At 40.8% G+C, this 25,411-nt stretch overlaps 1 protein-coding gene across 5 annotated transcripts in view; it reads left to right on the top strand.

Annotated features, from left to right (window-relative positions):
• Nucleotides 1–25,411, top strand: part of LOC109468099 (ankyrin-3-like) — a 93,292-nt gene that overhangs the window by 6,829 nt on the left and 61,052 nt on the right. For all 5 annotated transcript variants that reach the window (XM_019766340.1, XM_019766339.1, XM_019766338.1 and 2 more), the window contains exons 4-24: nt 8,239–8,337; nt 11,111–11,296; nt 12,880–12,903; nt 13,999–14,097; nt 14,538–14,636; nt 14,939–15,037; nt 15,236–15,334; nt 15,760–15,858; nt 15,990–16,088; nt 16,577–16,675; nt 17,067–17,165; nt 17,593–17,790; nt 18,195–18,293; nt 18,719–18,817; nt 19,119–19,220; nt 20,115–20,210; nt 21,110–21,208; nt 21,523–21,621; nt 22,085–22,183; nt 22,806–22,901; nt 23,097–23,175. In XM_019766340.1, the coding sequence (XP_019621899.1) occupies nt 8,260–8,337; nt 11,111–11,296; nt 12,880–12,903; nt 13,999–14,097; nt 14,538–14,636; nt 14,939–15,037; nt 15,236–15,334; nt 15,760–15,858; nt 15,990–16,088; nt 16,577–16,675; nt 17,067–17,165; nt 17,593–17,790; nt 18,195–18,293; nt 18,719–18,817; nt 19,119–19,220; nt 20,115–20,210; nt 21,110–21,208; nt 21,523–21,621; nt 22,085–22,183; nt 22,806–22,901; nt 23,097–23,175 (2,146 nt within the window). In that variant the 5' untranslated portion in view covers nt 8,239–8,259. The remainder of the gene's footprint in view (nt 1–8,238; nt 8,338–11,110; nt 11,297–12,879; nt 12,904–13,998; nt 14,098–14,537; nt 14,637–14,938; nt 15,038–15,235; nt 15,335–15,759; nt 15,859–15,989; nt 16,089–16,576; nt 16,676–17,066; nt 17,166–17,592; nt 17,791–18,194; nt 18,294–18,718; nt 18,818–19,118; nt 19,221–20,114; nt 20,211–21,109; nt 21,209–21,522; nt 21,622–22,084; nt 22,184–22,805; nt 22,902–23,096; nt 23,176–25,411) is intronic.

The raw sequence follows: 25,411 nt of genomic DNA, 5'->3' as shown, positions 1-25,411 counted from the left end.
TGCCTCCCTTAGCTAGCCATGTCGGAATATCCTACGTTCTCTCCCTCTCACCTCTGCTTGGAGAGTACAGTAGATGTATTGTTTATTCAGGAAGTTCTCTGCTCCACAAGCAGACATGGCACTTCCTGAATTAGAATACTCTTTGCCATGTTCAAGGCAACTGGAGTTGACAGGAAAACACATCACAACAGTGTGGTCATCAACAAGGGGCCTGTTTGAAATCCTGACCCGTAACTATTGAAGACAGTGTATCTGTAGTCCATTGTTTCCCTGCTTCTTTTGCCAAATTGATTAGCTGTTTAGAAGGCCCCATGTTGTTTCTAGAAAGGTTACAGGCCTCCCTGGTAAAACTGTTTGCCCAGTTTGTTGACACACGCGGTTTATTTCTCTAACACTCCCCTGCCTGTGACGGCTTTCCTGTGTGGGTCTACACTGTTTAGTATACAAACTTTCTGTGTCCTTGGCAAAGTGTATCATTTCTAGTTCAGGGAAAACAATGTCTGAAGTACACAAATTAAGTTAAGTTGCCTAGCAAAACCCTCCTGACCGACCTTGACAATCTGGAAATGCAGTCTACAGTCAGGTATTTTTACCCAGCCTCAGGGGTCTCAAGGGATTCTGGGAAAAGTTCCCAGCTGCCTGTACAAATAAATTCCTGTCAGTTGGAAGGGAGACAACAGAGCCTCCAGCTTCCTGGGTGGAGTGGGCCTGACTGGAATCTTTGGTCTACCCTGTGTGAGTCTCCTAGCAGCCCACAGTGGGTGTGGGGAATTTCAAGCCTGGGCCCAGCTTTGCATCTGAAAAGCTACACCAGCACTCCTTGTTGACAAAAACCAGGAACTGAACCAGTTGTTTATCTGGTAGGTGAAATACCGTAGGTTTGATGGGTTAGGATAGGTTGCAATGTGGTACATGTACAACCCACCTTAGCTTAGGAAAGATGATCCTATGTGCCATAAGATTGCCTGTCCATTCCTATGAACTGGGGCACATAGGAATCTTATGTAGGTTGTACGTACATGTAGAGAGGCTAACTGAAGGAAATACCAGTACCTTGTATACGTTGTATGTTGAGACTGAGAGTTGCAGACCTTGGTCTAACTTTTCCCCTGAACAGTCCTTTGACTGAGGTAACCCAGCAGACAGACAGTTGATCCCATTCCTCATCTATCTTTAGAATTAGTACATTATTATAGTCAAAGGCTTATCCAGTGACCCAGTTCTACCAAATTGACCTTCACTGTGATGTACTCCAGTGACCTAAGCCCCTTTTGAAGCTGGTGCTGTTGTTGATTGACAGAAGATACCTGCGCATGAATGCATCATTGGTCTGCAATGATCACCAGCCATTAGCACATTGGCGTTCCACTTTTGTGATGCAAGTTCCAACTTGAACAACTACCTTGTCCTCATTTACATAAGAGTGACACTTACAAGTCTTTGTCATGTTCAACTGGTTTTTCAGTTCCTTCAAATGTGTTTAGTTTTGACTTGTTAATTAATGCTGAAGAAGAGTGACAGATGTCACTCAAACGTCTGGATGTAATCTCTATAGTTTATCCAGTATTGAATTTTGTATTACCAGCCAGACATGATCATGATGAAGGGAAGCTCTGTGTCTCCAGACAAAAAAGGGAATCTAGGTCCTATTGTGAGCCTTGGTGCACTGGGAATATCATTCAGTCCACTGTCTACCCCTGAGTCTCATAGGATCCCCTCACCTGGTCTGCATTATTCAGAGGGAGAAAGTGGTGTCTGGTGATGACAGTTGGGTCTGTCTGGTCACTGAAGCAGCACAATGTTCTGTAGAATGTTTGGATAAACATCAGGTATTCAAAACTGCAGAGGGTGAAATCCTTATCTGTAAGGTAATCCTGTAATCTGTTGTTGTTAGGATTAGATGTATTCTGAATTGGTTGCAAGTGTAGTCATCTGTAAATAAGGACAGAAAAAGATATTATGTGACCTTTTGATTTATTTGATGACCCTTTGATTGTGTATGTTTGTTATTTGTGTTAGTTTTCAACAGGGCATCCTCACTATTGCAAAGGAGACATTCTAAAAGTGATGAATGCATTTTCATGATCATCCCTAGTGCCTGTATCCAATATTGGAAGGTGAAGGGCAGAGTTCAAGTTCAGATGTCCTGAAAGTTCAGTCGTCCTGTCAGAGCAGGCAACCTGGCCTGGCCTCCTGCTGATTGTGGTGATGGAATCTAGGAAGGACATGGTTTCCTTCAGAGCTGGCATCTGGCATTTTGGTCATAATCAGATCTGGGATCTGAGGTAAAATTCACCCATGTTGGTATGACTACACTGGTAGTCAGCATTTTGATGCACTTTGTTTTCACCATAGCAAAATTTCATGGCCCGAGAAAAATGTACTTCATGGTGGAATGAGAGGGGAGGGGTGCAAAAGATGAATGGTTTGAAAGTGATAATGACAGGTTTGGGGTAGAAACATGTCCATAAAAACCATGAACATTAAAGTACTGTGAAAAGGTATCAGGAATGACAGTAATTGGTGATGCTGATGTCACGTTGTCAGAGCCTCAGAGGAGATGATGTCATACAAGTTAGTGGCTTCTGTAATGGATCTGCTGTGTGCAGCCCCACCCCTATTTTTTATGGACCACCATCATCTTAGTGTTTGGCAAGGCTGCCTGGTAGATGATTAGACAAAACAAGAAGATATCAATGTCTGCCTTTCTTGGCAAACTAGAAAGGCAACACCCTTTCCTATCAGATGATGAAAGATAACTCTGAAGGTCTTGTGTGACTTTCCACATGTTTCAGATTTGTTTTATGGGACTGTTCCAATATCTGTAGTCAGTGGTTGGCTTTGAAGGTGTGTTTGAAGACCGCCATGGTCAAGATCAGGAATGCAGAGACCTAGAGGTCTCATGAGATGCAGATTTCGAGAGTTTTCTCAGCTGGGGTGGAGTTTTGATGCCCAGATGATTGTTTGAAAGAGACCTGCAACATAAAAGAAAGTGTGAGGGACATGTAGTAAAGGTCACAACAGATACAATAAATAGGAAATTAGCATTTATATTGGAGTTGATCACTTCACACTAGCAAATTTGGACAATGGCCACTTGCTGAGACTGAGAATTAACATGTATTATCTAATTGGAGCATAATAGAGCAAGGGTGGCTGTAATAGAGCAAGGGTGGCTGCTATTGAGCAGGGGTGTGAGGAGATGAGTTATGGTCCCTGTCTTTGGACAGTTGAAAAGTGATTTATGGACTTATCTTATCTCTCTGAGCTTTCAAGATGTTATCTTTAGCTAGCACATGCTGGTTTACAAACTGATATAAGCTTCCAGGGGAGGAGCCTCATCTGCACAGATAAAACATGCAGGAAAGTGGACAAGTCTAAAATCGCAGGGGTTCCAGAACCACAAGAAGTGTCCATCAGAAAGTTGTAACTGATAAGCTCTGCTATATCTTTTCAGAATGTGTGAAGTGTCTGGTGGTGGTTACAATTTACAATAGACACTTTTTTCTGAGGAACTGCCACAGTATTAGAAGAAGAGCAAGGTCAAATTTGCACTTAATGTATACCATATGCAGGCACCTACCTGGTAAAGTGTAGGTCTTCCTTCCAGATCTCACAGGAGACCAATTAAACCTGGAATACTGGTACTCTACCTGCTGGTAACCTACTGAAGGTGGCGTTAGGTTGCAGAGAAAGCCAGGGAGCGGGCTTTTTAGACTGTTGTGTTACCCAGGTTTGAAACTTGATGCTAGAATTTAATAGGTTCAGTGAAAAAAAAGTCTGCCCCAAGCTGAAGCATCTGTCTGCAGTAGCTGAAACACTTATCAAATCAATGAAATAACATCTGTGACATTATTGTGTTGATTATTTTGAGGACACATTGAAACGCAGTTAGTTGTGTTTTCCAAATCTTGAATTGTTGCTGTTATCCAAATGTAAACAAACAAAGGTTGACCATCACAGTGAGTGGGGGTGATGAAGATGCAGGGGATGTGGTTGTAAGGTTTACCTCACTCTTGTCAGGCTGAGCCCAGCTTCACCAAAACAACACATGCCACACAGATTACACCAGATGACTAACCCAGATTATTTTGGACCATTTCCATATGTTCAACAAACTGAGATACAGTCCTGAAGATAGGATATAAACAGTAAAGAGTCTTGACAGGCTGATGGTAGATTTTATATGAGAGATTCACAGTGAACAGTAGCCTAACCCACATAGCAGAGTCAGCCTAGTCATCAGGATTGTATCTCAAGTTGTCAAGACCCAGCCAGAGAGGTATGGCAGGATGTAAACCTTCCAGGCTGAAATTCCTTGGAAATGGTACAATTTCTCCCACACTGTTTATCTTCTGGAGAGGCCCATGCCTGTCTGCTTTGATCACAGCCTTCCTTGTTTGTCTTGGCTCTGCTCTGCAGGGAGGAAAGTTGTGGAACATGTGTGTTCAACCCCTGCCAAAACAGAATTCTCAGCAACTGTTGGGGATTTTAGGTGTAGAGTTTTGGATGAAGTTTCTGTGCTGTGGGTTAGCATTCATTTTTGTGAGAGAAAAAAGCTGGTATTGATAAGGTTAAAGGTCATCTTTGATACATAGGCAAGACAGAGGGTATACATGGTACAGTATTTGAGATGTTTACAGTAAAGGGAGTATTTTAGGAATTTCTGTGAAGTGATTCTGACAAATGTTGTAGAAGTTATGCTGTTGCAGTGGGTCAGCATCTAAGGTGGATAGAGCATTGATCAAAACTGATCTTGGTATGGCAGAATATATGATTACACTTACAGACTCATGGACATCTGCTTTGTAATTTGGCTGGCTCAGTCAGGATCAAAAAAGACTACATTTTACTCTTCTTACATTTTTCAAATAATTCAGAATTTTTTGTGTAAGCAGCTGTCAGAACCTATTTCCACAATTGCTTCATCCTCAGACAGGACTGAAGCCATGAAGAATTGAATTAATCACCAGTCACAGAAATTAGTGCCTTATATGTCCAGAGGGATGGTCACATGATCAAGCATGTTAAATGGCTGGTGCACTTGGGCTTGGTTCTGACATACAACAGGGATACTAACATAGAGCACTATCTGTATTGTACCCTTGAGTGCTGGTAAACTATAGGCCAGGGGGTCACTGTCAGCCGGCATTCCCCACAGATCGCCCAGTAGCTAAGCCACACACACAAGGTCTTTGTAGTGGAGAAATTTGTTTTTGCTAGCAGCAGCCAAGACACATACTCTCCAAGCAGAGGTTTGGGTTTTGGGGGTATTTTTAGCGTGTTTTTAGGCTTTTTTATCGGGGTTTCTCTTTTGCACTGAATTTTTTTCCCCACCAAACCCAACCTCTGCCGGCACTCACCTCGGGGAGGGGCAAACCTATTCAAAACAGGCGATAGTGCCCCTCCCCGGGAACCATCAAACTGTCATTAAGGATATCCATTTTATTGTGGTGGATTATCACACTTCTAGGCAGTCGGAAAGGCATTCATTGGGCCACACGCCTCCTGCTGACTGTGCCTATTCATGCGTCTGGTTCACACCTCCTTGCAGAACGACTGAAATGTGTTGAAATGATTAGGTTTATAGCCCATTGAAGTTTTCGACTGCCGGCAGAGGTTGGGTTTGGTGGGAAAAAAAATTCAGTGCAAAAGAGAAACCCCGATAAAAAAGCCTAAAAACACGCTAAAAATACCCCCAAAACCCAAACCTCTGCTTGGAGAGTACAAGACACAGGCCTACATTGAGGGTGAAGGGAACAGAGTGTGACATGCATGTGTTATGTTCTGTACTGTAAGTCCCACCTGTGGCTACAAATGTATAACTTGTTGTAGCATACAAGTATGCATAATAAAGAGCAGTCTTTCCCCTCGTTTGGTATAGATTGAAATAAGAGCAAAATGCTATTCTGTTATATTGTTCAATTTGTTGTGTTTCTCCATGGTTTAATAAATTCCATAGAACATCTGCTCAGGAAGTTCAGATTCAGATGATTCAGACAGAATTTGACACTTTGCTGCAAAAAGGCCAAACTCTATCAGCTCTACACCCACACACTACTGTACACCCACACACACTCTCAGTTACAGTCAGTACAAATGCATAGTTGGAGATACATGTATCAAATTTTCAGAAGCTTTGGGAAAAGTAATCCATTAGTAAGCAGAATCAAAGGTAGGTGACAGTATGTTATTTTATGTTCTTCAGATCTTACTTATTATGTCGTTCTGATATATAAAGAACTGTACCAACTGTACACTTAGTAAGAAAATAGAAATACCACGAGCATGTCCTCTGTTAAGTAAGTTTTCTAGGCTAGCATACTTGTATGTAATGTATCATTCTCAATCTTTTTTTGTATAGTTCACCTTCTAGAAGAGATTTGCTTTTAGTCAGTTGCTCTATAACAGTACACCTTTCAAACCAGAAAGTAAAGAATGCTTTTTATCATTTTCCTTGTCTCGGCTGGTTCTAGGTTTTAGTTAGATGTAAACATGGACAGGTTAGGATCTCAACTTCAACTTCTCACCTGGGCAGCAGGATTTGATTGACAGCTACATGTACTAGTATGTTGGACAACAACAATGTTGTGCTCTAGACCAGACATAACAATTCAGGTGTTCACCGATGTGTAGCATGAATGGTCTGAAGGCCTATATACACGCATGAAGCATGAAAAATGGGAAAAGACAGGTATGATGTGATGTGCATGTTGTTTTTTTGGATGCTTGCACATCTGTGTGTCACAGTGTATGTGTTGACATTTTACATAGACATTCAATATGGGATTTTCTCTTGAGTCATCGTGAGGACCTGGGCAAATAAAGGCTGGTGCCGTAGTGGGGATACATTTTTTTGATACCCTACACTTGCCCATGTTCTTACGATTACCGGTACATCAATATTTTGTTTGATTAATCCACAAAATCCTTCATATCTAATACAAATGTGGGGTAAAAAACAAGATTGTGAGACAGTTGTGGCTAGATTTTGAGGAAAATGAAATACAGTTGAAATGTGACAACTACAGATTTAGCCATAATACCATCTCTTGAAATGCATGACCCAGAAAAGGAAAAGTCAGCACACTCCAGCATGGTGCCTGAAACAGCATGTTCAAGTGGATGGATGACAACTGCACTGAATTTTTGTTTAGTGGCTAACCTGTTTATTCCAATCTGCTGGCAGGACAAGGGTGGTGGTGTATCCGTCTATTTTCATCCAGATCGAGTGATAAGAGGAGTGGAAATGTACAATTGTATTTGCAAGCCCCTCCCATATGATGAAGCTAGTTTGGAATGATCCGCCCACATTGTGAATGTGACAAGAACCAATCATGACAAGCTATGAAGTCCTACACATGTACATGTATTTGCATCCCAAATTTTATTTCAGTGTTTCAAATTGTAGTGATGAATCACATTTGGCAATGTAAATCACTCTTAAACCAATCCATTTCAATGTCAAGAGCCTATTTTTTCCTTGTGTTCCTTATGCTATAACAACATAGCATTGTAGATTTGTATCATATCCCCCCAAAACTGCTTATCTACCATTAGAATGCAAAATGTCTAAGATTATCAATATTGTTAAAGGATCCGGGTGACACGTCCTATAAGTATGATGCAACATAAATTCTAGTTAGCTTTGCAGAATGGCATTTCTTGCATGAAGCACACATGCTCCACCCACAGACTCATGATTGACAGCGAGGGCTGTTTTCGTGTGCCTCATTTTGTCATGGCCAAAACTATTCTGACGAGCTAGCCAGCCATTCTGGCATCTGGGAGTGGAGTAGAGTGGAGGAAGTTGTAGCCAGCTCTCTCATCATTCGCAAAGTTATAGCTTTCAGCCTTCAGACTAAACATTTGTACCTCTTCTAGACCAGTAAGTATCAGAGAAGTTTGTTGTAATGTATATTTACATACAAGGTTATGTGGTTTAAAACCACTTTAATGAGTCCATCGGGTGAGCCGGCAGGGTTGTTTTGAAATCAGGAAACAGAAGACTTACAGCAGTAATCCAAGTGTGTATATTTAACCTTGGTGTCCATAGAAACGACATAACTTGTACGTATATGCTGTGGCCATATACTCACTGGGACTTTACTGCTCAGGAAGGAGCACTCAAGCGTGTTCAACATTCATCCTGAGCTTCACAGACTTGTTATTGAAGCTCAGCAGGTAAAACGTTCTGCCTGCCAAGTTGTATAATGTGAGCGTTTTCTCTCTCCACAGAACGGATTCACGCCACTGTACATGGCTGCACAGGAGAACCACGATGAAGTTGTCCAGTACCTGCTCGATCACGGAGCCAATCAGAGCACAGCCACAGAGGTAGGATCTCGCAGTTGTCTTGGTTACAAGGATGAATGACTGTAGCCTTTAGAGTTCCCAAATGTCAGGGAAAAGGTGAGATCAACTAGAGATGGGGAGATGTTAGCATCCCAAAATACATGAACACTTCTTCAGATGAATGATAGATGTTCGTCAGTACTAGATTGTATAGTAGAAAGAGCATCTTTTCAATGAGTAAAAATAGCATTAGTATTCTATGGATGTCATGTTTTATTCCTTATGGTTATCAAGGGAATAGTAATAGTAGCAATGACAAATTTAATGTCTTACACTTGCAACCTATATCCATATGTTCAAATGAAAAATTGAAAAACCTTTGTCTGCTTGAGTGATCAAACACATATTTTAGTTTTGCTGCAGACAATTATTTCAGCAGTACTGATAATTTACAAGCGCCTATGAATAATGGATTAAAGCATGTGGTACGATTGTTGAAATGGGTCTCAACTAGTTTGCCAAATTGGGTCACTGCCAAGGGCACAGAATATCACAGAAGTCTCTGTGGAACTGAAATATTCATGTCTGTATGATTCATCGTAAAGGTTTTTAAATAACCAAATTTTCATTGTACACATAGGAAGGTTTAATTTTATCCCTGGCCAAGATGAAATGCATGCACTGAACATGTATCTAACCTATTTTCAATTAAACATTAATGAGTTCTGTGTATTGACTTAAATAAACAAGAATAGAAAGCAGCAGAATCCCTACATATATGATGGTTTGAGAAGTACCAGTAGATAACATTTTTTCTTATTTTTAAAAAATTCTTAAACTCTCAACATACAATTCTTTAAGAAGGGCTGTAATCTTTTGTGCAGGATACACCAAAAAGTCATCAAACAAAAGGAATTATGTTGCACAATCATTTCAGTCCTTAATCATGAGGCCATCTTGCAATATAACCATTATGCAGAGGCAATTTCAACATTCAACACATCAAGGTTACCTTTACTTAATGGCCCGAAAGTTGACCTATTGGTTGCAAGGGTTGCTATGGTTCACCAAAACCTGACTAATGGATTCATGGCAGGAAAGGTTAACGACCTTGGAAGCCACAAAAACGTGACCAAGTTTCCCAAACTGGACCCCTGTTTCCCCCATTTAAATTGTTTGTATTTTGTATGAAATCAACCACATCCAAATTAAGACTTGTTCTAGGACTGTGGGTTACAATGTATGTGGCTGGCTGTGTCACAACCGATATTATGCAAAAGATGTAGTGGTTGCTTTGCATTAAATGTAGACCAACAGTGCTTCATTTGGAAACCCTTGATATGTTTATGTTTAGAATATGTTCTGGACACTACCGATGATGTGTCTGCAGCCATGTTTTCAAGGCCATTTTTATAAAATAAAATACTATTCATGTACATCACAATAAAATACAAATTTTGTTATAATATTATTTTTTGAATGTCAATATTTCCAAATTACTGGAAATAAATTCAGGACAGATTTCTTATCCTTACAAAGAATTCCAAAATTTTGGGTAAGAAAATTCAAAGTCAATTGACATGTTAAATTTATAATGACAGTTTTGCTATATGAATTTCTGCCAAACACATTGCACAGTGAGGTGGCTAGATGACATTTTTGCCATCACGAGATATCGTAAATGGACACCCAGAAGTTTGGCATGAAAGCTTAGGGCTGATTTTTGCAGCTGCTCCCCTGTTCTATATGGACACCAAATATGGCAAGCTTGTCTGGCTGTAGTGCCAACAGCCACACTCCGCATGCTTTCTGCAGAATGATGTCAGAATGTCTGGGAAACTGAACATCAATGTGGCATTAATCTGTAACCACTGAGCATTACATAGTGTTCTGGGTGTACCAATAATACTCTCTTTACAGGTTTGTCAATGTTACATTGAATTGAAGAATTCCCTATATTGTGTAGTGCATTGGCTATCAGTTGCCAACTCAGAGCTAGGTGCATGACATACTAGATAAATCTACTTTCTACCCAACATCTGCTTGGAGATTAACTCAAATATCCCTATTTGGGTTCCTCCTGTATTTTTCTACCCTATCATACAGGGTCTTGTCTGACCTTATGACCCTATGATGACCACCAAAATGCCTTTTGACACATGGAGCAATATTGTAACCTTAGAATTTTAACAGCAGTAGATCATACCACACCATACATTTTTGTCTTTAATAATTCATATGTGAAGAGATGCTCTACCACTACAGTTGCCTGTATGAAATCACTGAAGTCTGGGTCATAAAGGTCACTTGATGAAACAAGCTGCCCCAGCAAATTGGATGAAGGCTTCCCACTTGATTTGACCCTTTGACAACTTATGGAAGTTTCTGATCTTATGAAAAACTCAGAGTGAGTGGTCTGAGTGAGTTCTGTTCCAGGTTTATAACAGCCTGAAGCCTTTACTAGACACACAAACATCCAGTATCTTAACAGACTAACCTGTTGGTTGTCTACTTTTAAACATTAACAAACAACTGAACACTGACCCAAAAGTATACATTCTAGAATTATAATTATGCCCCAGAGCCAGATCTAGAATACTATATAAGTGATTCGACAATTAAGTTGATAAATGAGGAAAGTTTGTGCTTCAACTTTATTTCTTCATCATATGGTCAATACACCATCAGTCTCTATTAAATTGTGCTAGATTTGCTGACATTGCTGCAAAATACATGGCACATTTTGAATCTAACCCAGGTAAAATCCTGTCCAGTATCCAGTGTTCATTGAGTTCCCATGGTCCTTTGCTTGCAGGATGGATTCACACCTCTGGCTGTAGCCCTCCAACAAGGTCACGACAAGGTGGTGGCCGTACTTCTGGAGAACGACACGAAGGGACGTGTCCGACTCCCCGCCTTGCACATCGCTGCGAGGAAAGACGACGTCAAAGCTGCAGCACTTCTGCTCCAAAATGACCACAACGCAGACGTCACTTCCAAGGTGAGCCTTTCTTGTTGTAACTATAACGGCTTCTTCTCGTTAAGTTTTCATTTGTGCTCGCTTCTTTGCTGCTCAAGAAAGCTCATTTGCAAAATCATGTCCATGCTCCAAGATGCAAATCCCTTTAGACTATATACAAACTGCAATCTCATCAGCTTAAACTCCTCTTTTGTCTTGCCCTAAAGTCAACGGACTTAGTAGATAAATGAGAAACACAGGATGTTAGAGCCGCCAAGATTGAGAGATAATAAGTTTGCAGTGTGTGGGAACATTCATGTTTTGGCTGCCAATTGAAAACTACATGTTGTAAATCCAATTTTCCATTCCCAATCATGCCTGCAGCAAAGTATTTCTGCATCCTCTCACAACATGCTGAAGTAGATAATCGATTCTTCAGCTGTGTAACTCCAAGTCCGTATCCTTTTTAACCTTCAAGTTCACCCAATAATAGACAAATTGCAGTCCTAGAGAATTGATATTTCATTTACAAAAGTAGCTCTTGCTTTAGATTTTATCATCATTTGTTTCCATGCAAGACTATGAGACATTGTTTTTAAATTAGATCCTAAAATATATTTGTTTCTGACCTTGAGGTTGAGAAAGGTTAGTCAAGGTGACATGTTGAGCTGGTTCAATTCAGAATTCCCCTAGTTAGTATTCCAATCACTCCTTGTGGGTTGAAAAGATACAGAAATTTTAATTAAGGACCCACATCAGTGAAAGTGAAGTTGAAGTACAAATTCCAGATAAAGCCTCCCCCTGATGCCATGTGAAAGGGGCTCTCTGAGACCTGGCAAGGTCCCAAATACATCTCTAAGCCAGCAAAAGATGTGATTTTGCAAATGGCCTGCCTGGTAGGCAAGACCAATTGAATTCCTTGGAGCATGGACATCATATTTCTAATCCATGTAACATTAGCTTCACAGGTAACTGCTAGACATCTTACTTTACAACCTACTTGTGTTCTACATTATACACAAAGGCATACTTCTAGATGCATGGAGATGGTTCTAGTAAAGTCAGACTTGCAAAGCATGTATTTTAATGTCTATACCTGGGACTAATTAGCCCCTTAATTGTACTAAATTTAGCTTTGAGTACTACCCAGAAAGTACATGTAAGTGCAAACATATGCATGTAATTTGCCAGAAGTATAGAGACCTTGTGCAAATGCAAATACAATTTAAAGCTCTTAACTATCTCTTAACTATCTCTATAATAGCTTGTTCATGCTCATTAGCTTACAGTTGGTCTTGCCATTGCTGCTTCTGTATGCACTTTGTTCACAAACCACTGTTCTTCTCTCTCAGTGCACCTTAATTGTATTACAGAGACTAAATCTTTGCATGAGAATGGCACATATCCTTCTTGGCCCTTTTTCTTAGCTGCTCACTACCATAGCAACAATCTCTTGATTGCTCCAACTACTAGTATTATCTGGACACCTTCTGCTTTGCTGCTCTGCTAAACTGTTTCAAACATAGTAAAGATGTATGTGTGAGCTGAGAAGAGCATTGGCTGTGCATGGCTGTACAAAGTAGTGTGTAGTGATGTATGTTGATGTGTTCTCTCCCCATGCAAAGTGGGCTGTCAATGCTGCAACTGAGGTGAATAACAAGTTCCTGTGTTGTTGGTGTTCGTGCTTTGTGTCATCTTGTCCTTTATTATTAACCTGCCATCACTGTCTTTCAAAGAGATGTTTTACAGTTAGAAAGCAGAACTGCATGCCCCCTTGTTCATTTCTTCTGATGTCAAGCTTTGGCTCTGTAACTCTGCCAGTATCTGTCAGATTTACATTACACATGTACTTTAATACATTCTCAAACGATCAGAACATCAGATTCTATATTCTGTCAAGAACCCATGGCTCACATTGACCTATATTGTATGCATTAAATTTGCATCCACGACTGTAAAGCTTCCTCTATCTCTCCCTCTTTGGCAGTATTCTGCTTCCTTGCCAATTTTCTCATGTCTCTTAACATTTTTTGACAATTTGGTTAACTCTACATGCAGAAGATTGCAGAGTTAGGCATCTCTTGGAATGGCAATGATGTGCCTAACTTTGTTGGTACTGTTAGCCCTGTGTATGTGTTCAGTGTGTAACTAATATTACCTTTGCTGTGAGCGTGAAATGTTATCATACATACCCCCTGTATACTCATTACTGTTAATACACTGTCCTTTGTTGTTTTCATCACTTGGTTCCAATTGATCAGCAGATTTGGTTGAATTGTTCTTGTCGGATTTTGTTTACAGTAGCCATTACTTCATGGTCCTCCTTTCTGTTGAAGTTTTCTTGCCAGTGATGAATGCATTGAGTTTTGTAAATTTGTATATGTTTCTTTTCACTTCTTTTATTACACTCAGATATTTACATTTTGTATGCTATAATCATGTCCTTATATTGGTATACCTTATTAGTAGGGTGCAATTGAATGATTGTTTCTTTTGAATGAATGTGTAAAATATTTTCATGACACACATACCTATGTTAAGTTGCATGCCAGAAATCACTGTCTTTTTCATATCTACTTGTACATGTATTGTAAAACATCATTTTTGTCATTTTCTTCAAAAGTAAAAGAGTTTTTAAAAATATATATTTTAAGCTCATATCATCATGTTGTTCTCAATGTGTGACTGAACACTTGTGCCTGTCTCTATGGTAACAGTTGTTTGTGTGTGTGTGTTAAACGCAGAGTGGCTTCACGCCCCTCCACATCGCTGCACACTACGGCCACACCAATGTCGGCACCCTCCTTCTCAACAGAGGAGCAAATGTCAACTTTGCAGCCAGAGTGAGTAAAATTCTCTTATTGAGTACAAGGACATTATATAGGATCCTTGTTCAGGACAAGGAACTTAGTACCTTTGCCAAGAAGGCTATGTATTTGGTAAAGTTTCTTTGTTTAGATGTACATGTATATTATGGTTTAGCATGAAAACTCAAGAAGCTACGTATGGATTGTCATGAAATTTGGTAAGTGGTCTTGATGAGACCTTGAAATGATTAGATTCTGGGCCCTCTAGCAGCTTGTTTGCTGTTCCCAAAATGTTCTATATGTACTGTAAACTTTCTCTTGATACAATGTTGAACTTGTACTTACTACTTATCTTCATTGATAATCAAATTAGTCTTACTTGTTGACAAAGTTTATTGTATACTGGATGTGCAGAATCAAAAGGCCAGTAGGTCAGCATTGTGCAAATGTTGGACTAAACGTCTTGTCCTCCACAGAATGGCATCACACCACTGCATGTGGCAGCGAAATGGGGCCGTGTCAACATGGTCACCCTTCTGATGGACAGAGGAGGGGCTATCGACAGTAAGACAAGGGTAAGTCGTGTGTTTTTGATGCTAATGCTGGGAAAAGCTTGAAAAAAAAAAACATGTGTTCTGTACAGAAGCACATTATGGTTATAGAGTATCATGAAGGAATTTATGCTGGTGACTTTTACCACCATTTTCTTTGTATAGATGGTTTCTCCAATACCATGAAGACAAACTGGTGAACCTTGAATAACTGCTACCATGGTGGTAACGGCAAGGATATGCCTTCATGAGGATAGCTTTCCTATACACTGCCTATTTTTGCTGAGACATGGTTCATAATTGATGATATGACTGTTTTCTCCCAGGATGGCCTGACGCCCCTACACTGTGCTGCCCGCAGCGGACATGATCAGGTCGTTGACCTGCTGTTGGAGAGAGGAGCCCCCATCCTTGCCAAGACTAAGGTATGCTACTTCTTCTGACAAGATAACTTTGCTTAGATTACTTGCTTGTGTAATGAGTCATGTAAGCTGTGCCTTGACTGTAAATAGCATCTATATAACTAGATTATTATCTCAGCAAGTCTTCATTCTTCAAACAAACCAAAGTAGTCAAAAATAATGTCAGAATATACATTCCTGATGTTTGTGTTTTCTCCCCAGAACGGCCTGGCTCCCCTGCACATGGCTGCCCAAGGAGACCATGTGGACAGCGCTCGTATTCTCCTGTACCACAAGGCACCCGTGGATGAAGTCACTGTGGTCAGTACACACTCCTTTTCTACAGCTACTTGCCTATCTGTGGAAATCTAAAAGTTCTATAATCTCTATTACAGGTAGAAGAAAATTGATAAAGTGACAGTCCACCCGTGATGCAAAGTGCTAAAACCCCAAACTACGAGCCTGAAACTACAGAGAAAACCTATGATTTGCATCTTATTTTTGAGATTCATTTGTACTACGGTCAAAGGTGAATCAAAGTTTCCTCGTCACAGTTGACTCCCAGTTGAGACAAATTTAGAGCACACAATTCTGAATTTTCCACCTTTATATTATGTGTCTCTCATGAAACTATTTTACAGTATTTCTGTGGCTGGCAGTGCAATGCCACTCACCACTGATTACGTTTGCCCAGAGCATATCAGGCCCCTACAGATACTGACATATCTTGTGTTTGTCCCCTGCAGGACTACCTGACTGCTCTCCATGTGGCTGCCCACTGCGGACATGTCCGGGTGGCCAAGCTGCTCCTGGACAGGAAGGCAAACCCCGATGCTCGGGCTCTGGTAGGTGCAGTCATGGAGAAGTTAGATTGTGAATCTGAGGAAAGCAAATTTTTATAGTTCTCAGATGTTAGCTCTTTGCAACAGCTCTTTGCAAATATGTCAATAACATGTCCATCTCTCTACCTCCACAGAATGGTTTCACCCCCCTACACATTGCATGTAAGAAGAACAGGATCAAAGTGGTTGAACTGCTGCTCAAACATGGCGCCTCCATCCATGCTGTCACTGAGGTGAGACTCATGTTTATATTCAAACAGTGCAATAACATTTCACAGCATACAACATGTATAATATGTGTTTCTGCTGTAAGAAAAGACTGTTGGTATGCCATGGGGATCTGTCCTTGGTGCTGAACTGTGTTCAAAGACAGAAGGAAGCTCTTGCTTCTAAGTAAGGGTGCATAACATATCCCTAGAATAGTTGGATATGTAAGACCTGTCATGATTTGAGCAGTAGACTTACTAGACTAAGATGGCTGAGAGGTTGTTCATATCTTTAAGAATAGTGTGCTGTCCTTGGTGCTGAATTGCACATCACTAGTAATGAGGAATCTTAGAATTTCTTCAATTACAACGAAAGAATCTTTGCAACCTACATGCTCTTCAGTCTATGTTTCTATGTACTGGAACCATGTGTATAGCATGTTAATCCCTGTTTCAAATGCTGTAACCCATGTTATGTGTGGAGTCTTTGTTGACTGATGTTGTTTTCTCCCCAGTCTGGTCTGACCCCCATCCATGTTGCTGCCTTCATGGGACACATGAACATCGTCCTCCTTCTGCTGCAGAACGGAGCCTCTCCCGACGCCACCAACGTGGTAAGTGAACATGATCTTGAACCAGTCAGCTCACTGAAGATAGAGCTATATTTCCACTGGTGGTGATAGAGAAGACAGAGGCTATGTACACACACTTGCAGGTGCATTGTACCAGGGAAATTTGCCTAGCTTTGACAAGTACAGTGGACCATGGCTTAACATTCAGTCCCCTTTTCCAGTGGCATGCATGCAGAAGGGGGACAACTATAGGAATTTTAGTCCAGTCTCTTCTGATAGGGGAGTAGTTTACTGTTAGCTTGTCTGCTGTGTAGTGCTGTCCTTGGTGCTGAAATCTGCTATGATGTACATTCATGTGGAAAAAAGAGGGAAGCTTTCTGAAGTTTGACTACCACTATCATGGTTGTTATTGATAACTGTTTGCTATTTCCAGCGCGGGGAGACCCCTCTGCACCTGGCAGCACGTGCCAACCAGACCGAGATCATCCGCATCTTGCTGAGGAACGGAGCCCAAGTCGACGCAAGGGCACGAGTAAGACAACCTGTGATTTCTAAAGAAAAGTGAAAAATTACAACCAATGCATGCAATTTGAGATGAGTCAACAGGAAACTTAAAGTCGAAAGTTGACATCGTACTGAAGCCACATTTAACGTTCACTATCATAATTCTGCATGATACTCTAACTAAGACTGCCACATTGTACACGTGGCATTATCAATCGTCAATTCCATCGGCAAAGACACCATTGGAATTTGGAAATTTTTAGTCCGTCAGTTTTTTCAACTCTGTTGCATGTCTCTTTAGATCATTGCATTGACTTGAAATCTAGGATTTGTAAATGAGAAACCACCCTAACACATTAACAGCATTCTGATCAGAGTCTCTTTTGACAAAGGCACCGATCAGGATCTCTACTGGGATAGAAGCCATTATTAACATTATATTTCCTTTTCCTCAGGAGGACCAGACTCCACTGCACATCGCAGCCAGACTCGGCAACGTCGAGAACGTCATCCTGCTTCTGCAGCACGGCGCCTCGCCAGACGCAACCACCAAGGACCTGTACACTGCGTTACACATTGCCGCCAAGGAGGGTCACGAGGACGTGGCTTCAGTACTGCTGGAGCACGGCGCCTCGCTGTCCATGACCACCAAGGTTTGTTTGTCTGTTTGTTTGTTTATTTGTTTGTGTGTTTGATTATCTACCCAGGGTGGTCCATCTCAGTGTTATAGTGGGCCCTGCAGAACATACACATAACATCTATACATACATTTAACAATCACTATATGACATTTACCATGAGCTCTTAGCTCCAGGAGCTAGCCTTGTAGTACAGTGTTACTATTACTAGAACTTTCTTTCTGTGAAATCTAGAATGCATAAGCACTTAATTGTTTTTTTAACCTTGAATGCCCCTAAGTAATGTGGGGTTGACAGATGGTAAGATACCCTGCTGTTGAAAAAGATTGGCGATTCTGAAACATCATTGCATAGTATTCTATCAATTTTCCAATGCAAAATAATTTATCTCTCTTTGTTCCTCCTTCCTCGCCCCACAGAAAGGGTTCACCCCCCTCCACGTGGCTGCCAAGTACGGCACCCTGGAGGTGGCATCCCTCCTGCTGCGCAGATACGCCTCCCCTGACGCAGCAGGCAAGGTCAGTACAACATACGACATACTGTATCATCTGTAGGTTGTGATGTGATGAGATGTTATGCTTTTGGAAAGGCACTTTACACTACATGTACTCTATAAAGTACAATTGGTACCTGACTTCAGTTGGGGAGGTAAAATGCAGTGGAAGGAGAGGGATAGGCACCGTTTTCCAATACTGTCCTCTAGACACAGTTAACTAACAACTTACTGCCTCTTTGGCAAGGGATATGAAAATACCTTTACCTTATACACATACATGTTGAAGTTTAGTGTCTGCCTTGTTCTGTATCACACGTAAAGCTGTTTAGTGATGCAGTACAGTATCTTATGCTGAGGTAATAATGAAACATGTTTAGACATTGATTCCTGACACTTGGGTGACTATGAGATCAGTGAGGTTGACTTTTCTCTTTACCCGTGTTTCAGAATGGCCTGACCCCCCTGCACGTGGCAGCCCACTATGACAATGTGAACGTAGCGCTTCTGCTCTTGGACCAGGGAGCATCACCCCACGCAACTGCTAAGGTACAGCTTACAGTTTGAAGGCTTACTCATTATGCTACGTAGTGTGTTTTAGGATTAGGGGTAGCCCAATGTGGTTGGCTAAGTATGCCAACCATCGCAAAGCCGCATTACACTAGTATTTAGTTGAAAAAGCATCATGCTTCACCTCATTGTGACTATGGTTTTAATATGTCAGTTTACCATAAAAATTACGTATGTATCTTATAAGAGCAGTATGAATGCTAGGAAATTCCCAGAATCTTGGTTATCTTATAGGATGTAGGAAGCATGCTTATACACATGTACTTTGTGTCCTGTACAGAATGGCTATACCCCGCTTCACATTGCTGCCAAGAAGAACCAGATGGAAATAGCTACAACCCTACTGGAGTATGGTGCTGAGGCAAACGCCACCACCAAACAGGTAATGTACACAGGGGCTCTCTTGGCAGTCAGTGAGAAGTTTTCTCTTTTTGTCTGTATGGATGGAGTTGTAATATGATAGAGAAAAAGTATAAAACTATAAAAGTTATATTGTTAAGTCTGCATTTTTCATTTGTGTTTTAGAACTGTGAAACTGTTATGATTACTCAGGGCAGATCTATTAAGTGCATCTCAAGTAGAATCTTAGTACATGTAACGTTATAGTGAAGACATTTCCTTTGTAATTTGCACTAGCAAAGTTTCCAGAGTAGTATACTACTGTACAAGAGTCTTAATAGACCTCTTAGAACTAATGTCAAATACATATCTTTATATTTATGTATTTCAGTGGAGGTCATATTGAAACTGCTATCTTACCTTCAGTTTTGTTTCTAGTGTACAACTTTTAATAATTCGTATTAATTTTGTGGTCTACATATTATCCTTTGTTCATAACTGTCTTTTTGGAATTCTTGTTTGGAATACTTGTACTTATTATCAATGCTTTTTGCTATTTTTTTTCTTTATGAGTTTTATGATTATATTTTGTATTTTTTTCTAATTCCCTACTCTCTCCCAACCCATCTTTCCCCCAAAGTGTCAGCAGTTGAAGCCCTCCCAGGTTTGTCAGGGTTCCAGACTCGGACTAACCTGCTTCACACGTTTGTTTGTGTAATTTACTCCTTCCTCAACAGGGAATCAGCCCGCTCCATCTGGCCTCCGAGGAGGGTCACACAGACATGGTGTCCTTACTTCTCAACCACAATGCTAAGACGAGCATTACTGCCAAGGTATTGTTCAAAGCAGAGACTGTGTGTTTACGCCCCCCTCCCACCCTCAGTGTGATTTTATTTCTCTTTCTCTCTCTTTCTTTGATCTGTGCGCGGTTGTGCAGGGCATTGCCCCCATCCACCTAGCCTCACAAGAAGGACACACAGAAATGGTCAACCTCCTACTAGACCGTGGTGCAAAGGCTGATATTACTGCCAAGGTACGAACTGTCATAGTCACAGTTCACCACTCAAACCTCCACCATGTAAAAACTTCTGTCAAACCAAAAAAGCAAGCATGCTACATGCATGACAAAATGTGTAGTCCCAACCTAACATCTTGAAAGGAAAAATGCCTGTCACTCATTTGAAGAAAGTACTATCTCAACCTGCTCATTTGAGACAAGTCACTAATCCAACTTTATTCTGGTGATGCACGCATGCATGACAATCTCTATTAGCCTTAAAATTAATACTTCACAGATGACAACTGATATATTTCTAAAGCCATGTTCGTCATTTCTAATTGATTTATCGGTTAGCTCTTCTTTTGTGCATAATTTTTGTGATTGTTGTGCGTGTATTTTGTCCCAGACAATGTGATTGGGAATCTCGTGGTGTGCTACCCGTGTGCACGCATGCCATCTGTCTGTAATGGTGTGGCCACAGCTGTGTAACCTGTGTCTGTCATGCATGTACCTGCTAATTGAGAAAGTAATCCAACAGTCTGCCATATCAAGTGTGCAACTTAGCAATTTTCTTAACACCAACTTGAAGATAACTTTTTCCCGTTGTGTGTTTATAGCACTAAACTGTTATTAACAACTGTGTAACTGTCAAACCATTTTTAGCCTGGTTACCAAACCTATTTTAGCTGTTGAGTCAGATTGAGGAGAGGATGAAAGATACTAAAGCTAAAATAATTTTGGTAACCAGGCTTAACCATCTTGTCCTGTTCTGTGTTTATAAAAAAATGCTAACATTTAACAATAGATGTTTGGAGTTGTGGATTTATCTTTGTCTTTTGAACTCAGACCTAAAACTGGTCAACAAACACCGTGCATAATTGTCTGTATGTATTGTATATTTGACACGTGCATTTACTCCTGTGGATTTGCAGAATGGACTGACTCCCCTTCACCTGGCAGCTCAAGAGGACCAGGTTCCAGTGGCCTCCATCCTGGTGAAGAACGGAGCTGAGATCAACGCTCCAACCAAGGTACACAAAACCTTTATAGTACAGACTTGTTCTAAGAGGACATTGTCTGATGTACAAAGCTCAAAAGCATCACTCTTGTACACTCTATGTGATGATAATCATTCATCGTGATCAATGAGGATCTTGACTTCCGTTTCCTTTGTGATGAGTCTAGATGTGGCTCATGAATTATCTAGAATATAATACAGATGGAATACAGACGTAATGCAGTTGATTATTAACATTACGTTTTGAATTATTTTTACTATGTAAGACCCACAATTCTATGTTATTATCAAGTTGTTAACTTAGTTGAATCTTGTTTTCTCCTCCAGGCTGGCTACACTCCCCTCCATGTTGCCTGTCACTATGGCAACGCCAAGATGGTTGAATTCCTGCTGCAGAATGGGGCAGGAGTCAATACCAAGACCAAGGTCAGCAGCAACTGTCTTTTTTATGGCACACCATCAGGTTCTCATAGGCCATTCAAACCATCGATAAGATACAGAGTTTACTTCTGGACATTTTGAAGGAAATCCATCACTCCTCATTGTCATTGAATTAAACTAACAGAATCAGTCAACACTTTTACATGAGCAACTTTTTTTTAGAAACTTTAGAATTCAACCTGGGTTGTTGTGGTCAACTTTTCATCATTCGTCATGGTTTTTGTAACATGAAACATTTCTGGTGGTTTATTCTCATGGTTTTCACAATGACTACTCCACTGTGAATCTATGATACAGGGAATATGGTTTTGTTGTAGGATAAGGTTAACTTTGCTACAGAATTGTTTTAACCATGACACACCCCCTTTCCTTCCTACCGAATTAAACCACAAAATTAAATGCATTTACAGTAACTCTAACTTACTTTTGGTCTCTTTTCTGCATCTAGAATGGCTTTACGCCCCTCCATCAGGCAGCGCAGCAGGGCCACAACCAGATTGTCCAGATGTTGTTGGCTTACGGGGCCAATCCCAACGAACCGACCAACGTGAGTGTCAAAATTACACATAAACAAACTGAAACTGGTGTGTAAGAAGTTTCAATTATCATTATTGATGTCACATCGTCAAAGTATTCACCAAATCATGAGATATTGTACTGATTTGTATTTAAAGTGAGCAGTTTCTTGGATGCTTTATCTATTTGTAGATACACAACACACAAAACATACACAATTGCCTCAGCAAAAAAAATCTGCTATGGAACCAAACACTTTTTTTTTAGTTATATGGTGTATTGAGTAGCAGATGGTGCATGGATTCTGTACTGCTATCCGTGTGATTGTGCATTCAAATGCCACAGTTCAAGTGCACCACTATGCAGTTGAGATAAGAACTGCAGTTCAAATTGCAGTGTCTCCATCAACAGTTGTACATAGTGCTACAATGCCATGTACATACTACAAGGACATTACCCTTAGATAATGTCCTTGGATTCTAGTAGTTACTCTTTCTTACATTGGAATTTACCATATCAATTCTACATTGTATAATGTTGTTGCATCCATCATTTTGATGTTAAGGACATAAGTATATTGTTTAGTTGGGGTGTGTGTGTCAGTGATAGGTAATATGTACCTATGAAATCTAACCTAACATTTTACGTAACAGAATGGGAACACTCCTCTGGACATCTCCAAGCGACTGGGGTACATCTCAGTGGTGGACACCCTCACCGTTGTCACAGAAACAGTCACTAGGGAAAATGTAAGTATTAGTATTGCACAAGTTAAACTGAACATTGACATTCCTGTTTGCATGTGGCAAAAGTTTTGTGATGCTTTTGTTTTGACAAAAACTTTGTAGTTCACAGTTATTTGCTACTCATTAATAGAATAATAGAAATAATGATAGGCTTTTGTCACTGGTTTAAATAGCCTTTTCTTTTCTGATTGGCTGCAGGTTGTGGAAGAGAAACAGAAGCTGAATGTCCCTGAGACAATGAATGAGAGCTTCATGTCAGATGCTTCTGACGAAGAGGGTAAGTTTTACCACCTTGATGTTAGAAATTTTGTAGTACAGTGAAACCTGCCCAAGAGAACACCCCTACAAGTCAGCCACTTGGCCATTCATCACACCCTTGGCCATAACAACCACTTTTTCCCTGTTCCAAAATTTTTACCCATATAAGAGCAAGCATTAAGTGACCTGCCCGCAGGCTTGATTGTGTACAGTTATTATGATCAGAGGGGTATCACAATTTTGAAACCCAAACATTTGCCAAACCTTCCACCACCTTTGTATCTTTGATGACTTTGATGATGGAAAACCTACGTTTGTTGGAAAGCTTCAGTAAGGAATTAAACGTTATCCTGTTCTCCATGCTAAGGATAATGGCAGGAAGTACTTACATAATTGCACATACTAGTTCTTAATGATCTTACCTACCTACATGTACCTACTTAGTCCAGGGCTTGAAATACCTTCTTCTGCATACCTGCACTGGTATAGGTGGCATATTATGTATCATTTGTAAAGTAACATTACAAGTAACCTGCACCAGACAAATTTTACCTGCACCACTCAGAATTTATGAAGTATGGATTGTACTAAACCATTGCCAGTATCTGGTAACAATGAATGCAGCAAATGAAAATCCACAAATAAACCGAGTCCATGGACTGGTGCAGGCTAGGTGCAGGTAAACATCAGAAACACCTACACAGCTCCAATTTTTCGTGCACCAACCCTCTTACAATACATGCATATGCAGGTGGTATTTCGAGCCCTGTAGTCCCCCAGCCTGTCCTCTGGGGGACAAAGTAGACATAAAGAAGGAAATCTTTCTCCAGACTCTTCTTTGTGTGGTTACAGTCAGCAATTCTGAGACGTTAGAATCTTAATGATCAGTCACGTCTAAAAGGCTTTGAGTCCAGCAGTGGAGATGGAGGAGACAGGAGTTCTGTAAGCTCCCATTCATCACGCCCACTTCTTTCAAACCTCTTCCTGTTCCCTGGTGTCCTGGATGGCAGCTAGCTTTCAGGGGAAGTAGAAAATAAATGTGTTGATGACGTCTTCCGTAGGATGAGGCCAAACCCTTATCTGCAGGAAACTCTGCTGGTCACCTCCCTTATCATCCTCACAGGCTTCCTCCCTGGAGTGTGAAGTCATTTCACACTTATCATTGAGTCCTCACAAAGTCTTGCTAGGGAGGAGCTTGCAAGCTGCAGAGGTAAATCACAAATGCTCCTAAGTTGATGCCAGGAAACTATTGCTGTTGGACATTATTCAAAGGCTCTTGGATGAATCTTGGAGGCTATGTCTTGGTGTGTGGGCTGTGGCTGTCTTGAGTGAAAATGGCAACTTCGAAGTGTGAATGGGTAGAGCAATAAAGGTAAGCTTATCAGGGTTCTGACTTGAGAAGATGTGTCTTGCAACCTTCAGACAGATGACTGTTCCATTCATGCCAACTGGCTAAATATCATCTGAATTCTTCACAGAGGTGTATAATGTTACATGTTGTTTGTTCAACTGTTGCCCTTGATATCAAAGGTCATTCAAATTGGTAAAAATTCCTCTCTGGTGGTGTTCATGATCAAGGATACACACATTTTGAGGCATATTTGTCATGCCATAGCTGCATTTCACGTTTTAAACCAACAGTGTTGGCGAAATTTGTTTTGCTCATGTTTGGTCTCTATGAAAGAAACAAGCACCCTAAATCCAGTTGTCCATACTTCTCCGCCTTATCGAAATCCCCGCAGATTTGATAGAACTCTTTGTATGTGAGCTGTTGGCCTCTCCAGGACATGATATCCTTCAGTTACATTCCTCTCCCAGGGGTTCTAGGGGGAATTCAGGAGAACAAACAGTCCGGAGTCACTGGTAGCACGTTCAGGCAACAACAGCACGCGTCATGAGCTAAAGGTCTCGTTCCTCGGAGCTAAAGTTAGAACATGAGGACAATCTGAGCATGTGCAGATGACGTGGGGCCTCAGTAAGTCCTGTGGTGCCATCCCCACACCACACCCTAGCTTCCTCAACCACAGCTTTCCTCCCCATTCACTAGAACCAACATGTATTCTACCTTATAACTCTTAACGCTCATGCTGATACTGAAATATGAAGTTCAAGCTTTAGATGAAGGGATTGTGAATTGGCATATGAAAGGAGCATCGAAGACAAGCATTGAGAAGGAGGTAGGTAAATGATGGTATCTCTTGAAGACTTGGGGAGGTATTCCTGAGGTTGGGCCCCAATGGTATTCCATAGATCTT

This window comes from Branchiostoma belcheri, unplaced genomic scaffold, assembly GCF_001625305.1.
Source record: "Branchiostoma belcheri isolate BF01 breed outbred unplaced genomic scaffold, Haploidv18h27 scaffold191, whole genome shotgun sequence".
Lineage (NCBI taxonomy): Eukaryota > Metazoa > Chordata > Leptocardii > Amphioxiformes > Branchiostomatidae > Branchiostoma > Branchiostoma belcheri.
Note: the sequence above shows the minus strand (reverse complement) of the source record. Positions and strands in the feature narration are given on the sequence as shown.